The 17,107-nt window shown below is 44.1% G+C and overlaps 7 protein-coding genes and 1 pseudogene across 7 annotated transcripts; all 8 read right to left on the bottom strand.

Moving 5' to 3' along the window:
• Positions 1-206: 206 nt before the first annotated feature.
• Positions 207-8,490, bottom strand: LOC134676081 (uncharacterized; annotated as a pseudogene).
• On the bottom strand, positions 2,789-3,166 carry LOC134676083 (histone H2B). Its single transcript, XM_063534365.1, has one exon. The coding sequence runs from the start codon at positions 3,164-3,166 to the stop codon at positions 2,789-2,791; it is 378 nt and encodes a 125-aa protein (XP_063390435.1).
• Positions 4,069-4,446, bottom strand: LOC134676085 (histone H2A). Its single transcript, XM_063534368.1, has one exon. It carries the CDS (start codon positions 4,441-4,443, stop codon positions 4,069-4,071), a length of 375 nt encoding a protein of 124 aa, XP_063390438.1. The 5' UTR covers positions 4,444-4,446.
• Positions 5,262-5,939, bottom strand: LOC134676082 (histone H1C-like). Its single transcript, XM_063534364.1, has one exon. The coding sequence runs from the start codon at positions 5,937-5,939 to the stop codon at positions 5,262-5,264; it is 678 nt and encodes a 225-aa protein (XP_063390434.1).
• An 872-nt stretch (positions 8,491-9,362) lies between the features above and the next one.
• Positions 9,363-9,779, bottom strand: LOC134676084 (histone H3). The gene has a single exon (XM_063534366.1). It carries the CDS (start codon positions 9,771-9,773, stop codon positions 9,363-9,365), a length of 411 nt encoding a protein of 136 aa, XP_063390436.1. The 5' UTR covers positions 9,774-9,779.
• Positions 9,780-12,527: 2,748 nt separating this feature from the next.
• Positions 12,528-12,905, bottom strand: LOC134676096 (histone H2B). The gene has a single exon (XM_063534377.1). It carries the CDS (start codon positions 12,903-12,905, stop codon positions 12,528-12,530), a length of 378 nt encoding a protein of 125 aa, XP_063390447.1.
• Positions 12,906-13,807: 902 nt separating this feature from the next.
• LOC134676097 (histone H2A) lies at positions 13,808-14,182 on the bottom strand. The gene has a single exon (XM_063534378.1). The coding sequence runs from the start codon at positions 14,180-14,182 to the stop codon at positions 13,808-13,810; it is 375 nt and encodes a 124-aa protein (XP_063390448.1).
• Positions 14,183-15,750: 1,568 nt separating this feature from the next.
• Positions 15,751-16,428, bottom strand: LOC134676510 (histone H1C-like). Its single transcript, XM_063534896.1, has one exon. The coding sequence runs from the start codon at positions 16,426-16,428 to the stop codon at positions 15,751-15,753; it is 678 nt and encodes a 225-aa protein (XP_063390966.1).
• Between the last annotated feature and the right edge of the window lie 679 nt (positions 16,429-17,107).

Here is a 17,107-nt window from a genome sequence, read left to right on the forward strand (position 1 = left end):
GATTGTTTGTCCGTATGTGTCGTTGCTGAAACTTTGTATTTGCGGTGCATATAGTTAGAATTATTTGCGGCCCTGAAAAGGGCCTTTTTGTATTTGCGTCTGAGGACGCGGGCGCCGGGGCGCGCGCGCGCGCGCGATACGGTAATACATGCGTCAGTACATATTACACGATGTCGCGCGCGGCGGACCAAGTGCAAGCGGAGCGCTTAACCACCGAAACCGTAGAGGGTGCGGCCCTGACGCTTCAGAGCGTAGACGACGTCCATGGCGGTGACGGTCTTCCTCTTGGCGTGCTCGGTGTAGGTGACCGCGTCACGGATCACGTTCTCGAGGAACACCTTCAGAACACCGCGGGTCTCCTCGTAGATCAGACCGGAGATACGCTTGACGCCACCTCTGCGGGCGAGACGACGGATGGCGGGCTTGGTGATACCCTGGATGTTATCACGGAGCACCTTCCTGTGGCGCTTGGCTCCTCCTTTCCCCAGACCTTTACCTCCCTTACCGCGACCGGTCATTGCGACCTGTAGTAGATATGAGACTTCTCGAACGGAATACACGGACAACGACACACGACTTGCGGCGCGCGTCGACACGAGTGGAATAACTGGCTATCGACGTCTGTGCGATATTTATACGCTTTACCCTATTGCGGGGAGACGGGGGACGGGGTTAGAGATATCGGAGCATTAATATTTGATTTATTTTTCATTCATGAAATATAATATAATATTGATAAATAATTTCATATGATATGGTTATTTAAATTCATTTTGGGGATATAAATATGTAGTTACTCACATATAATTACTAACTATAATAACGGCGACCGGCTCATGGAAGAGAGGCCGTATGTATAACTAACTACATATATGTAGCACTCTCTATTTCTATTTCATTCCCCTCTAATCTCTAATATTATCCTCTAGCATTCAGTCAGTGGTAATAATTATGTCGATAAAATTTCGAGAAATCTATATTATTTTGTCTTAACTTAACTTTTAGTTGGCGCGTAATATCACGAGTTTAATTCACTTTCCTTCTTTCCATTATACTACATAATAGAGTATATCGCGGTTAAATTTCATATACTACTTACTATATTACCGTACATCTTATGTATGAATTGATGTATATATTTACTAATGACTAATAATATTGATCGATCGATTTATCTACGCAAGTGTTTGTTCAAAGAAACATATTATATAATTTTCGAATCATGTGTGGCCCTGAAAAGGGCCTTTTGATATATGACAGAAGCTTCACGTTCGCATGTCCAGACGCAAAACGCGTGGTACAAAATAATAGATATAATGTAACCGAATGCGTTGGCGCAGACTGCGTTCGGTGATTTAGCTCCGTGCCGATTTTAGCGTGGCGGGTGGTTTTAAGCACGTTCACCGCGGATCCTGCGAGCCAGCTGGATGTCCTTGGGCATGATGGTCACACGCTTGGCGTGGATGGCGCACAGGTTGGTGTCCTCAAAGAGACCGACGAGGTAAGCCTCGCTGGCCTCCTGGAGAGCCATAACGGCAGAGCTCTGGAAGCGCAGGTCGGTCTTGAAATCCTGAGCGATCTCACGCACCAGACGCTGGAAGGGCAGCTTGCGGATCAGAAGCTCAGTGCTCTTCTGGTAGCGACGGATCTCACGGAGGGCGACGGTGCCGGGCCTGTAACGATGGGGCTTCTTGACGCCCCCGGTGGCCGGCGCGCTCTTGCGGGCCGCCTTGGTGGCGAGCTGTTTACGGGGCGCTTTACCACCGGTGGATTTACGAGCGGTCTGCTTGGTACGGGCCATTGCGAAAAATAAAAATTACTACGACACACGGTACTACGTTACGTCAACGAGTCACGAGAGGTAATAAACTTCGCAACGCCGAGAGGCGCTTTTTATGTGCTCGTCGGAAAGGGACGGAGTTAGTGTCCGTGTGAGCGAGAGGGTTATAAAATTCACATACACGGTCCCCCTCGCCCCTCTTTTCCTTTCTCACCAATGGTACGATTTCTAATTACAATAACATTAATATTATTGAAATATTATTAATAAATTTGCTTTTTTTTTTTTTTTTTTTTAGGTATTATGTATGAGTTAGGACAGTTAGTTAGGTTCCGCGGAGCTAGGTTAGGTTAGGATTGTAAATAACAATATTTGACCGAGTCAGGTCAGCAAACCTAACTTACGAGGTTAGGTTAAGTTAGGCGATATTTATGTAAGTATACTCGATATATTGTTCAAGTTTGATTTGTTTTGGAAATTCCTGGCATCTGGTAACCTAACCTAACTTAACCTGACCTAACTCCTAAAGAAACCTAACTCTAGCGAACCTAACTTAACCTAACCTAACTCTAGCGAACCTAACATAACCTGACCTAACTCCTAGAGAAACCTAACTCTAGCGAACCTAACTTACTTATTTTACAGTACATATGGTCCTATTTTCCGGCACTAGTGCGTAAAATAGCACATTTCGTGCTATGTCAAAAGTTTATAAAGGGCCATATGTACACGTCCCTAACCCTATTTAACCTATATTATTAAGTGTTGGTAATGTGTAAATAAATAATATTTTTTATTGATATTTATCGACAGATTGACACAGTATGCGCGGTTAGAAACTTCTTATATCATATTCAGAACGTATTTGTGGCCCTGAAAAGGGCCTTTTTGGTTGTTGCACAAACCACACTCTCGAAGCGTGTCGTGTCGTCGCAATACGAACTACCTAAACCCATTACACTAAAAGTGTATTGAGAAGACAGACCGCATACGAGGAACGACGTACGCTTACTTGGAGCTGGTGTACTTGGTGACGGCCTTGGTGCCTTCACTGACGGCGTGCTTGGCGAGCTCACCGGGCAGCAAGAGCCTCACGGAGGTCTGCACCTCCCTGCTGGTGATAGTGGACCTCTTGTTGTAGTGAGCGAGGCGGGAGGCCTCGGCGGCGATGCGCTCGAAGATGTCGTTCACGAACGAGTTCATGATCGACATGGCCTTGCTGGAGATACCGGTGTCGGGGTGGACCTGCTTGAGCACCTTGTAGATGTAGATGGCGTAGCTTTCCTTGCGCTTATGCTTCTTCTTTTTCTTAGAGTCCGACTTGGAGATGTTCTTCTGGGCCTTGCCGGATTTCTTGGCGGCCTTACCGCTAGTCTTGGGTGGCATTGCGATATAGTTAGATGCTTACAGTACGAGAGTCGAACTGGAAATATGATATTTTTTTACGGTCGCCCGATCTTTGCTAGCGTAGCGTACGGGAAATAGGGGATTAAAGATCGAGCGTCGAGCCCGCGGTATCTCGACCAATAGCGTTCGTGCATCATTAACATCGTCTGTAGGCATGGTGGGGAGTGCGAGGGCGTGTTGATATTATGTATTTAAATATTCATTATTATATTATCAATAATAAATAAACATTACCCGCCTGATGTGCTATGCTATGTAATAATAATAATGAGTTAACCAAAATATATTTGAACCATAACCATCTGTCATCAATTTTTATAACTGTAGGCGGCCAAAAATTTGGTATATTATAATTATTTATTTATTTATCATTCTTTTGTTACAGAGACACACTGTTGTAGCTGAGTAATTAAGTAAGTAAGTAAGTAAGTAAGTAAGTAAGTCTTTGATCCGTCCGAGCCATCCATAAACAAATAAGTGAGTGAGTGTATCCGAGTGTCTAATTTATAATATATTTAATTATGTGATGTATGTGTTTTTCACTATAGGAACGATAATCACATTATAGTTCAGTACCTACTCTTACCGTAATTATAATTCATTCATAAATGTGTAGTATCATAATTATTTTTTTTTTTTTTTTATTATTATTATTCATCGATCTAATGACATCATATACGTATGCGTTATGCCATGAAACTTATAACTTTTACACAGAATTATATTGTGGCCCTGAAAAGGGCCTTTTGTAACGGTCACTCGGGCGGGAATGTAACAGAGGCCCCGTGCGTGCGATAAATGTACGCACGAGACAAATGCACACATTCACCAGTCGCCGTGTGTTACCGCTAGAGATGTAGCCTGATGAGAAGTGAGGACACTTAAGCCTTCTTCTCGGTCTTCTTGGGCAGGAGTACGGCCTGAATGTTAGGCAGCACACCACCCTGGGCGATGGTCACACCGGAGAGGAGCTTGTTCAACTCCTCGTCGTTGCGGATCGCCAGCTGGAGATGCCTAGGGATGATCCTGGTCTTCTTGTTGTCGCGAGCGGCGTTGCCTGCCAACTCGAGAACCTCAGCGGCCAGGTACTCCATGACGGCGGCTAAGTACACCGGGGCACCGGCACCGACGCGCTCGGCGTAGTTGCCCTTGCGTAAAAGCCTGTGGATACGGCCGACGGGGAACTGGAGTCCGGCACGGTTAGAACGTGACTTTGCCTTTCCCTTAACCTTGCCACCTTTACCGCGTCCAGACATGTTTGATGAGAGATTTAAGTTTTCAGTTTACACACAACGGACGAGAGCACGTATTGCTCGTGAGTGTCGGACAAGAATATTTTTTTAGCAAGCCGCGCGTTAAGCTATATAGTCTCACGGAGCGCGCTGATAGTGGGGATATAACGAGCCGACATAACACGAGACCGATCGACCAATCGACGCCCCGCATGCAAGAGTGCGAATGAATAAATAAATTAATAACAAAATATTCTATAAGTAAGTTCATATAACTCCACATTAATTTATATAATTTGGCCTATATCTATAGGCCATACGTACGTATACTAAGTATGTAGATAACTTACTAAATATTGTTTGAAATGTAAGACTTGCGTCATATCATGTTTATTTATTTATTTACGTTCCAATAAAAAGTTGGTGTAAATTCATGATTAATGAAAACCTAATATAATCTCTATCAGTGTGATAATCATCATCATCGTATTGATGACTTTTGTGCCTTGATATTCGACTTTTTACTCCGATCCGAACACCTTTTGGTATGTTATATATATAAAAACACTTTCGATTCTCTCATTGATAAATCGATCGATCGACTCGTGTATGTGCTCATTGCAATGAAACAGAGGTGATATGAACCTTTGAATACATTTGTTAGCCCTGAAAAGGGCTTTTTGATGTGCGTATAACGCGCACAGGCGTATGACGTGAGTCGAGAAGAGGCGAGACACGTCGTCGTATAATATTTATAGCAACGACAATCGACATCTCCTCTACCATCACGACAACTACCGCGACCGATGTAAGGACGACGACGACAATATGGCGCAGTCTTCTTACTTCTTCGAGGCAGCCTTCTTAGCGGCGGGCTTCGCTTTGGGAGCGGCAGCAGCCTTCTTTGGCTTGGGAGCTTTAGGCTTCTTGGTCGGCGGCTTCGCGGTCTTCTTGGCCTTAGGCGCGGCGGCGCTCTTGCCCTTGGCGGGGGTGGAAGGTTTCTTCGCTGCGGGCTTCTTTTTGGCGGCGGCGGCCTTCTTGTCCTTCGTGGCGGCCTTAGGCTTGGCCGGGGACGCGGCGGCCTTCTTCGCCTTAGCCGGTTTAGCTGCGGCGGGCTTCTTAGCGGCGGCTGATGATTTAGCGCTAGATTTCTTGGCCGCGGCGGGTTTCTTGCCGGCGGATGAAGTCTTCGATTCCAGTTTGAACGAGCCGGACGCGCCCTTGCCTTTGGTCTGTATGAGTGCGCCGGATTCGACTGCGCTCTTCAGATATTTTCTAATGAAAGGGGCCAGCTTCTCGGCGTCGACCTTGTACTGGGCGGCGATGTATTTCTTGATAGCCTGCAGGGACGAACCGCTTCTCTCCTTCAGCTCCTTGATGGCGCTGTTAACCATCTCGGACGTCTTAGGGTGGGTGGGCTTCGCCTTAGGCTTCTTAGCGCCTGCGGAGGCGGACGCCTTAGGCTTCTTCGCGGGCGTCGCCGGGGCGGGAGCGTCGGCAGCAACTGCGGTATCGGCCATATTTAAATAACCAAGTAATATATGTAGTTTAACAAATTAGTAAATCGCACGAACTGCGCAAAGAGAACAGCGGACGCGTGTAAGCGGAGCGCTGCGCTGGCGAGTACTAAACACGAGTCGCATGGGGGCGCCACTTTTTATATATCCACTCCGGCTTAACCGTAACGCAGACCCTTATGTCGCGGGACGTTTTCTCGTAATAACACTTCCAACTTTTCACTTACTCGTTTATGATTAAACTAAATTTATAGTGAATTATATTATAATGATTATAATAAAATTGCACATGTATATTCTTTATGAATTGATATATCTATTTTAATAGAAGTTTTAAGTTTTGGAACGCCGTTAAACGAATGAGGGAACTTTACTTTTGGTATTATAGGTTGCGGACACCTCGGGTCTGTTTAAAAAGTGATTTTTCTTAATTAGAATTACATTTAACAATATTATGTGTCTTCCAGTTAAAAGCGAAGATACCATAGATAGATGTGACACAATAACAAAAGTAGAAAATTATAGTTATAATGTTATTTTGACTTGTTGTCTTCACTGTCGTAAAACAGCCGTACCGCGCCTTGGATTGCCTACGTTCAGCGGTTTGCTCTCTGCTGGTACCGATGTAAAACGGGATATGTATTTTATGTTACGTTTATATAATTATGTTCTATTATACATTACGATATCACCATATTCATGAATATTATTATAATTCTGATGGTTTTTAAAAACTCTCTTCTACGAGGATCATACAGCAGCGCGAACTCACACTCTGAACGTGCGGGCATGGTAGGTAGGTAGAATCTCGTGTAGGTAGGTCGTATTTTATTTAGTTTTGGTTTTAGTAGTAAAGTAAAAATTTATCTGAATATTACGCCTAATATTAAAACAAACGATATACTTAAAATTAAATTATTGCAATTAGTGTGTTTATCGTTGGACATAAGAATCTGTTTAGGTTGATATATTAGGTTGATATATGTACTTAATTATATTCATCATAGGGACACGAGAAGTCTTAGGCTTCTGAGTTACTATATGTAGTTAACCATTTTTATATAAGTTATATTAATATTTTTGATGTGGTAAAATTGAGGTGAGTGGGTGAGGGGATGTTGGGTGTCCCTGTCTGTTTTGTGCACTATTTGCGAATCCTTTACCTAATTGGGCAGTTCATCCTGGTCGTCGTCGTTATCAGTACCTAGTAGTAGGTCACAGCCTCACAGGTGTCAGGTGATAATGCGATTGTTTGTTTTTAAAATATATATATGGTGTTATTAGTAAAACTAACTAAAAAGTTAGCGAGTGTGCGTGTGTGAGAAATACATGTTTGGATTTGGAAAACGCGAGTAATAGGTGAATACTTTATTACTTAATTAATTATTTAGATTTGGGTTAGGGCGATGCTAGTCGGGAAGTCGGGAAAAATAAAAGGAAGAAGAAGAAGATGATGATGATGATGGTTGGATGGATGATTCTTGAAGAGAGGGAGAAATATCTGAATTTATGCATGCTGTACCTACTGGGAGGTGGGTGGTAAATAGACACGCGTGTAAAGCTCTAGCTGGAGACGTTCAATCGAATCTCTATATACTTAGTTATGCCTATTTTATATACGAGTACATTACATACATAGGTATAGTGGGCAGGCAAGGTCTACTTACTAATAATAATTAAAATATGCTTGGTGCACATTAATAATTGTGACGTAAGTACTAGATCGGAATCTAAAGATTTAAAAATATATTTATTAGCTTGCTCTAGTATCAATATTATTAGCGCACACACACATGAGGTTAAACAATAACTTTGCCCTTTGCTTGTAAAAATAACTATACATATTTTTAAATTAAGTAACTACATATAATTGTTGTTTTGTTTGTTTTAGAGAGCTGGGCTGGCTGGCGTCAAACCACCGTCAAAGCAGGCGGCGAACGAGGTGGCTGGCTGCTGTTACAAGTTAGAAAATTGGACTTGCGGTGCGGGGTAAGTAAGTTATTATACATATTATTAGATAGATAGATCGATCGATCGATTGTTTGTCCGTATGTGTCGTTGCTGAAACTTTGTATTTGCGGTGCATATAGTTAGAATTATTTGCGGCCCTGAAAAGGGCCTTTTTGTATTTGCGTCTGAGGACGCGGGCGCCGGGGCGCGCGCGCGCGCGCGATACGGTAATACATGCGTCAGTACATATTACACGATGTCGCGCGCGGCGGACCAAGTGCAAGCGGAGCGCTTAACCACCGAAACCGTAGAGGGTGCGGCCCTGACGCTTCAGAGCGTAGACGACGTCCATGGCGGTGACGGTCTTCCTCTTGGCGTGCTCGGTGTAGGTGACCGCGTCACGGATCACGTTCTCGAGGAACACCTTCAGAACACCGCGGGTCTCCTCGTAGATCAGACCGGAGATACGCTTGACGCCACCTCTGCGGGCGAGACGACGGATGGCGGGCTTGGTGATACCCTGGATGTTATCACGGAGCACCTTCCTGTGGCGCTTGGCTCCTCCTTTCCCCAGACCTTTACCTCCCTTACCGCGACCGGTCATTGCGACCTGTAGTAGATATGAGACTTCTCGAACGGAATACACGGACAACGACACACGACTTGCGGCGCGCGTCGACACGAGTGGAATAACTGGCTATCGACGTCTGTGCGATATTTATACGCTTTACCCTATTGCGGGGAGACGGGGGACGGGGTTAGAGATATCGGAGCATTAATATTTGATTTATTTTTCATTCATGAAATATAATATAATATTGATAAATAATTTCATATGATATGGTTATTTAAATTCATTTTGGGGATATAAATATGTAGTTACTCACATATAATTACTAACTATAATAACGGCGACCGGCTCATGGAAGAGAGGCCGTATGTATAACTAACTACATATATGTAGCACTCTCTATTTCTATTTCATTCCCCTCTAATCTCTAATATTATCCTCTAGCATTCAGTCAGTGGTAATAATTATGTCGATAAAATTTCGAGAAATCTATATTATTTTGTCTTAACTTAACTTTTAGTTGGCGCGTAATATCACGAGTTTAATTCACTTTCCTTCTTTCCATTATACTACATAATAGAGTATATCGCGGTTAAATTTCATATACTACTTACTATATTACCGTACATCTTATGTATGAATTGATGTATATATTTACTAATGACTAATAATATTGATCGATCGATTTATCTACGCAAGTGTTTGTTCAAAGAAACATATTATATAATTTTCGAATCATGTGTGGCCCTGAAAAGGGCCTTTTGATATATGACAGAAGCTTCACGTTCGCATGTCCAGACGCAAAACGCGTGGTACAAAATAATAGATATAATGTAACCGAATGCGTTGGCGCAGACTGCGTTCGGTGATTTAGCTCCGTGCCGATTTTAGCGTGGCGGGTGGTTTTAAGCACGTTCACCGCGGATCCTGCGAGCCAGCTGGATGTCCTTGGGCATGATGGTCACACGCTTGGCGTGGATGGCGCACAGGTTGGTGTCCTCAAAGAGACCGACGAGGTAAGCCTCGCTGGCCTCCTGGAGAGCCATAACGGCAGAGCTCTGGAAGCGCAGGTCGGTCTTGAAATCCTGAGCGATCTCACGCACCAGACGCTGGAAGGGCAGCTTGCGGATCAGAAGCTCAGTGCTCTTCTGGTAGCGACGGATCTCACGGAGGGCGACGGTGCCGGGCCTGTAACGATGGGGCTTCTTGACGCCCCCGGTGGCCGGCGCGCTCTTGCGGGCCGCCTTGGTGGCGAGCTGTTTACGGGGCGCTTTACCACCGGTGGATTTACGAGCGGTCTGCTTGGTACGGGCCATTGCGAAAAATAAAAATTACTACGACACACGGTACTACGTTACGTCAACGAGTCACGAGAGGTAATAAACTTCGCATTTTTTTTTTTTTTTTTTTTTTTTTTTTTTTTAACATAGAATTTAGAGTCGGCCGGACTAGTCCGGCCCTATTTCTCAATACCCAAAGAGGAACAATTTTTACAGTTAGCATCAACCTGAGAGCTAACTGTTTATACAATGTAATCTAGTCTGTATTCTAACTCTAATCTGTACATAAATTAGCTTAAAACTATATTTATAGAATTTACTAACAATTCAAAGTATATTTACAAACAAATAATCAATTAAGTTATATTTGTAGAATTTTACAAGCGTATTTACAAAACAAAGCACATATTTACATAATTAATTCAATAATCTTCAATAATTATTGAAGTTTTCTGAAGCTAACACATTTTTTGTGGTAGTCATTCATACCTTGTTATCTTATTATTATTTAAGCAATGAATTTAGTTACTTAACGTGGTCATAACAGTCTATCTACACTTTGCTACACTTTGCGAGCGCAAGGCACTGGCCACGCCCCCTACCTACTATCCACGGTGGAGGCCCCGCCTCGTGCCACGCCTCTAGCTACTTTACACAAAGAAAATATATTTACAGTATCATAACTCTCTCCTAAAGTACACAGTATATTTATCAAATATTTAAATAGAATTGGGTAAATGCCCAATTATGGATGGAGGTCCAGTCTTGTGGGAAGCTTGGCTTCTAGTTACATTCCTACCACATCTAGGCCTGTACCTAATGGCACAGGAGATTGCGAAGCAGGAGTGGTCTGGACAGAGACAGGTGTGGAGTTTGATAACTCTTCAGTAAAACTTGGCAGGTAAACCCTGCCCTCTTCGGTTTCAGAGTCAATACAAGCTGCAGATGTTGGCCCAAACTCAACATCACATTCTTTTTCCATAGTACTAGTTAAGGTGAAAATGTCGTCCTCGTCTAAAAGAACGTGTCTAGGCCTGCGTTTATCTTTCTTGACATGCGGGGCGGGCTCGTAGTCAGCAGCCTTTACTATGAGCGGGTTGGTACTGTGTACCGCCTTGTCGAAATACCTCCTGGAGATATCCTGGAAGTATTTCGACAAGGACGGCATATCTAAATCAGTATGTAGTCTAATATTCCTGATATAATAGGGGGCTCCTGCTGCGCTCCTGAGGAACTTGTTTTGCATCGTCTGTAGTGTTCTGATCTTTGCCTGTGAGGCGTGAGCAAAGGCCACACTGGCGTACGAGAACACTGGTCTGATGCAGGTTTTGTAGATGGTGAGCTTATTTCTCAGTGAAAGCTTGCTCCGGGCCCCCACTAGATATGTTAATCTTGATAAATAAAAGTCGGGAAAAATAAAAGGAAGAAGAAGAAGATGATGATGATGATGGTTGGATGGATGATTCTTGAAGAGAGGGAGAAATATCTGAATTTATGCATGCTGTACCTACTGGGAGGTGGGTGGTAAATAGACACGCGTGTAAAGCTCTAGCTGGAGACGTTCAATCGAATCTCTATATACTTAGTTATGCCTATTTTATATACGAGTACATTACATACATAGGTATAGTGGGCAGGCAAGGTCTACTTACTAATAATAATTAAAATATGCTTGGTGCACATTAATAATTGTGACGTAAGTACTAGATCGGAATCTAAAGATTTAAAAATATATTTATTAGCTTGCTCTAGTATCAATATTATTAGCGCACACACACATGAGGTTAAACAATAACTTTGCCCTTTGCTTGTAAAAATAACTATACATATTTTTAAATTAAGTAACTACATATAATTGTTGTTTTGTTTGTTTTAGAGAGGCCGAGAGGCGCTTTTTATGTGCTCGTCGGAAAGGGACGGAGTTAGTGTCCGTGTGAGCGAGAGGGTTATAAAATTCACATACACGGTCCCCCTCGCCCCTCTTTTCCTTTCTCACCAATGGTACGATTTCTAATTACAATAACATTAATATTATTGAAATATTATTAATAAATTTGCTTTTTTTTTTTTTTTTTTTTAGGTATTATGTATGAGTTAGGACAGTTAGTTAGGTTCCGCGGAGCTAGGTTAGGTTAGGATTGTAAATAACAATATTTGACCGAGTCAGGTCAGCAAACCTAACTTACGAGGTTAGGTTAAGTTAGGCGATATTTATGTAAGTATACTCGATATATTGTTCAAGTTTGATTTGTTTTGGAAATTCCTGGCATCTGGTAACCTAACCTAACTTAACCTGACCTAACTCCTAAAGAAACCTAACTCTAGCGAACCTAACTTAACCTAACCTAACTCTAGCGAACCTAACATAACCTGACCTAACTCCTAGAGAAACCTAACTCTAGCGAACCTAACTTACTTATTTTACAGTACATATGGTCCTATTTTCCGGCACTAGTGCGTAAAATAGCACATTTCGTGCTATGTCAAAAGTTTATAAAGGGCCATATGTACACGTCCCTAACCCTATTTAACCTATATTATTAAGTGTTGGTAATGTGTAAATAAATAATATTTTTTATTGATATTTATCGACAGATTGACACAGTATGCGCGGTTAGAAACTTCTTATATCATATTCAGAACGTATTTGTGGCCCTGAAAAGGGCCTTTTTGGTTGTTGCACAAACCACACTCTCGAAGCGTGTCGTGTCGTCGCAATACGAACTACCTAAACCCATTACACTAAAAGTGTATTGAGAAGACAGACCGCATACGAGGAACGACGTACGCTTACTTGGAGCTGGTGTACTTGGTGACGGCCTTGGTGCCTTCACTGACGGCGTGCTTGGCGAGCTCACCGGGCAGCAAGAGCCTCACGGAGGTCTGCACCTCCCTGCTGGTGATAGTGGACCTCTTGTTGTAGTGAGCGAGGCGGGAGGCCTCGGCGGCGATGCGCTCGAAGATGTCGTTCACGAACGAGTTCATGATCGACATGGCCTTGCTGGAGATACCGGTGTCGGGGTGGACCTGCTTGAGCACCTTGTAGATGTAGATGGCGTAGCTTTCCTTGCGCTTATGCTTCTTCTTTTTCTTAGAGTCCGACTTGGAGATGTTCTTCTGGGCCTTGCCGGATTTCTTGGCGGCCTTACCGCTAGTCTTGGGTGGCATTGCGATATAGTTAGATGCTTACAGTACGAGAGTCGAACTGGAAATATGATATTTTTTTACGGTCGCCCGATCTTTGCTAGCGTAGCGTACGGGAAATAGGGGATTAAAGATCGAGCGTCGAGCCCGCGGTATCTCGACCAATAGCGTTCGTGCATCATTAACATCGTCTGTAGGCATGGTGGGGAGTGCGAGGGCGTGTTGATATTATGTATTTAAATATTCATTATTATATTATCAATAATAAATAAACATTACCCGCCTGATGTGCTATGCTATGTAATAATAATAATGAGTTAACCAAAATATATTTGAACCATAACCATCTGTCATCAATTTTTATAACTGTAGGCGGCCAAAAATTTGGTATATTATAATTATTTATTTATTTATCATTCTTTTGTTACAGAGACACACTGTTGTAGCTGAGTAATTAAGTAAGTAAGTAAGTAAGTAAGTAAGTAAGTCTTTGATCCGTCCGAGCCATCCATAAACAAATAAGTGAGTGAGTGTATCCGAGTGTCTAATTTATAATATATTTAATTATGTGATGTATGTGTTTTTCACTATAGGAACGATAATCACATTATAGTTCAGTACCTACTCTTACCGTAATTATAATTCATTCATAAATGTGTAGTATCATAATTATTTTTTTTTTTTTTTTATTATTATTATTCATCGATCTAATGACATCATATACGTATGCGTTATGCCATGAAACTTATAACTTTTACACAGAATTATATTGTGGCCCTGAAAAGGGCCTTTTGTAACGGTCACTCGGGCGGGAATGTAACAGAGGCCCCGTGCGTGCGATAAATGTACGCACGAGACAAATGCACACATTCACCAGTCGCCGTGTGTTACCGCTAGAGATGTAGCCTGATGAGAAGTGAGGACACTTAAGCCTTCTTCTCGGTCTTCTTGGGCAGGAGTACGGCCTGAATGTTAGGCAGCACACCACCCTGGGCGATGGTCACACCGGAGAGGAGCTTGTTCAACTCCTCGTCGTTGCGGATCGCCAGCTGGAGATGCCTAGGGATGATCCTGGTCTTCTTGTTGTCGCGAGCGGCGTTGCCTGCCAACTCGAGAACCTCAGCGGCCAGGTACTCCATGACGGCGGCTAAGTACACCGGGGCACCGGCACCGACGCGCTCGGCGTAGTTGCCCTTGCGTAAAAGCCTGTGGATACGGCCGACGGGGAACTGGAGTCCGGCACGGTTAGAACGTGACTTTGCCTTTCCCTTAACCTTGCCACCTTTACCGCGTCCAGACATGTTTGATGAGAGATTTAAGTTTTCAGTTTACACACAACGGACGAGAGCACGTATTGCTCGTGAGTGTCGGACAAGAATATTTTTTTAGCAGTAGTAGTATGTCATGCGATACCTCGCAGGAGGTATGCGTGGCCGTATCCGCCTTCCGGCTGTGACGGCTGTATCGGGTCGCTCCCCACCTCGTGGGGAGGTCAAACGTCATCATTTTATGGATGACAGTGCTTCTGTTGTGAGGTGAGTTTCTGTGCGTCCATGTTGCTGGCAGACGCGCTGGTGCTGCAGGAGATGGAGCTGTGGTGGTCGATCAAGGTCGTGCGGGCGGTTAGGTCCGCTACGGCGATGGTGTCTGGAATTGTAGTCGTGCGGGTGGTGTGGCCCGCTCCGGCTGAGGTGCTAGAGGTGTGTGGTCAAGGGCGAGCGGCGCATCTGGTCCGAACGGCGATGGTGTCTGAAGCTGTAGAGTAGTAGAGTTCACGGCCGCGCGGGTGTGGTGGCCCGCCACGGCGGTGGTGTCTGTAGATGTAGGCGCCATCGGGATCGGGAGGTGAGTCCGCTGCGTCGATGGTGCTTGTGTTTGAAGGAGGAGCCATCGGGTTGGGAGGTGAGTCCGCTGCGTCGATGGTGCTCGCGGTAAAGGTGGCAGGCATCGGGTTGGGAGGTGAGTCCGCTGCGTCGATGGTGCTCAGGTGTAGGGGGGCCCAGGTGCTCAGGTGTTGGGGGCCGCCAAGATGTTATTCGTGACACACACGGCTTCGCAGTACGAAGTATGCGTGCGGTCACGACGGCGGCGCGGAGCGAAGTCGTTCGTCCTTTTTCGTCCTTTTAATATCATTTTTAGCAAGCCGCGCGTTAAGCTATATAGTCTCACGGAGCGCGCTGATAGTGGGGATATAACGAGCCGACATAACACGAGACCGATCGACCAATCGACGCCCCGCATGCAAGAGTGCGAATGAATAAATAAATTAATAACAAAATATTCTATAAGTAAGTTCATATAACTCCACATTAATTTATATAATTTGGCCTATATCTATAGGCCATACGTACGTATACTAAGTATGTAGATAACTTACTAAATATTGTTTGAAATGTAAGACTTGCGTCATATCATGTTTATTTATTTATTTACGTTCCAATAAAAAGTTGGTGTAAATTCATGATTAATGAAAACCTAATATAATCTCTATCAGTGTGATAATCATCATCATCGTATTGATGACTTTTGTGCCTTGATATTCGACTTTTTACTCCGATCCGAACACCTTTTGGTATGTTATATATATAAAAACACTTTCGATTCTCTCATTGATAAATCGATCGATCGACTCGTGTATGTGCTCATTGCAATGAAACAGAGGTGATATGAACCTTTGAATACATTTGTTAGCCCTGAAAAGGGCTTTTTGATGTGCGTATAACGCGCACAGGCGTATGACGTGAGTCGAGAAGAGGCGAGACACGTCGTCGTATAATATTTATAGCAACGACAATCGACATCTCCTCTACCATCACGACAACTACCGCGACCGATGTAAGGACGACGACGACAATATGGCGCAGTCTTCTTACTTCTTCGAGGCAGCCTTCTTAGCGGCGGGCTTCGCTTTGGGAGCGGCAGCAGCCTTCTTTGGCTTGGGAGCTTTAGGCTTCTTGGTCGGCGGCTTCGCGGTCTTCTTGGCCTTAGGCGCGGCGGCGCTCTTGCCCTTGGCGGGGGTGGAAGGTTTCTTCGCTGCGGGCTTCTTTTTGGCGGCGGCGGCCTTCTTGTCCTTCGTGGCGGCCTTAGGCTTGGCCGGGGACGCGGCGGCCTTCTTCGCCTTAGCCGGTTTAGCTGCGGCGGGCTTCTTAGCGGCGGCTGATGATTTAGCGCTAGATTTCTTGGCCGCGGCGGGTTTCTTGCCGGCGGATGAAGTCTTCGATTCCAGTTTGAACGAGCCGGACGCGCCCTTGCCTTTGGTCTGTATGAGTGCGCCGGATTCGACTGCGCTCTTCAGATATTTTCTAATGAAAGGGGCCAGCTTCTCGGCGTCGACCTTGTACTGGGCGGCGATGTATTTCTTGATAGCCTGCAGGGACGAACCGCTTCTCTCCTTCAGCTCCTTGATGGCGCTGTTAACCATCTCGGACGTCTTAGGGTGGGTGGGCTTCGCCTTAGGCTTCTTAGCGCCTGCGGAGGCGGACGCCTTAGGCTTCTTCGCGGGCGTCGCCGGGGCGGGAGCGTCGGCAGCAACTGCGGTATCGGCCATATTTAAATAACCAAGTAATATATGTAGTTTAACAAATTAGTAAATCGCACGAACTGCGCAAAGAGAACAGCGGACGCGTGTAAGCGGAGCGCTGCGCTGGCGAGTACTAAACACGAGTCGCATGGGGGCGCCACTTTTTATATATCCACTCCGGCTTAACCGTAACGCAGACCCTTATGTCGCGGGACGTTTTCTCGTAATAACACTTCCAACTTTTCACTTACTCGTTTATGATTAAACTAAATTTATAGTGAATTATATTATAATGATTATAATAAAATTGCACATGTATATTCTTTATGAATTGATATATCTATTTTAATAGAAGTTTTAAGTTTTGGAACGCCGTTAAACGAATGAGGGAACTTTACTTTTGGTATTATAGGTTGCGGACACCTCGGGTCTGTTTAAAAAGTGATTTTTCTTAATTAGAATTACATTTAACAATATTATGTGTCTTCCAGTTAAAAGCGAAGATACCATAGATAGATGTGACACAATAACAAAAGTAGAAAATTATAGTTATAATGTTATTTTGACTTGTTGTCTTCACTGTCGTAAAACAGCCGTACCGCGCCTTGGATTGCCTACGTTCAGCGGTTTGCTCTCTGCTGGTACCGATGTAAAACGGGATATGTATTTTATGTTACGTTTATATAATTATGTTCTATTATACATT

The sequence above is a fragment of the Cydia fagiglandana genome, chromosome 24 (genome assembly GCF_963556715.1).
Source record: "Cydia fagiglandana chromosome 24, ilCydFagi1.1, whole genome shotgun sequence".
NCBI lineage: Eukaryota > Metazoa > Arthropoda > Insecta > Lepidoptera > Tortricidae > Cydia > Cydia fagiglandana.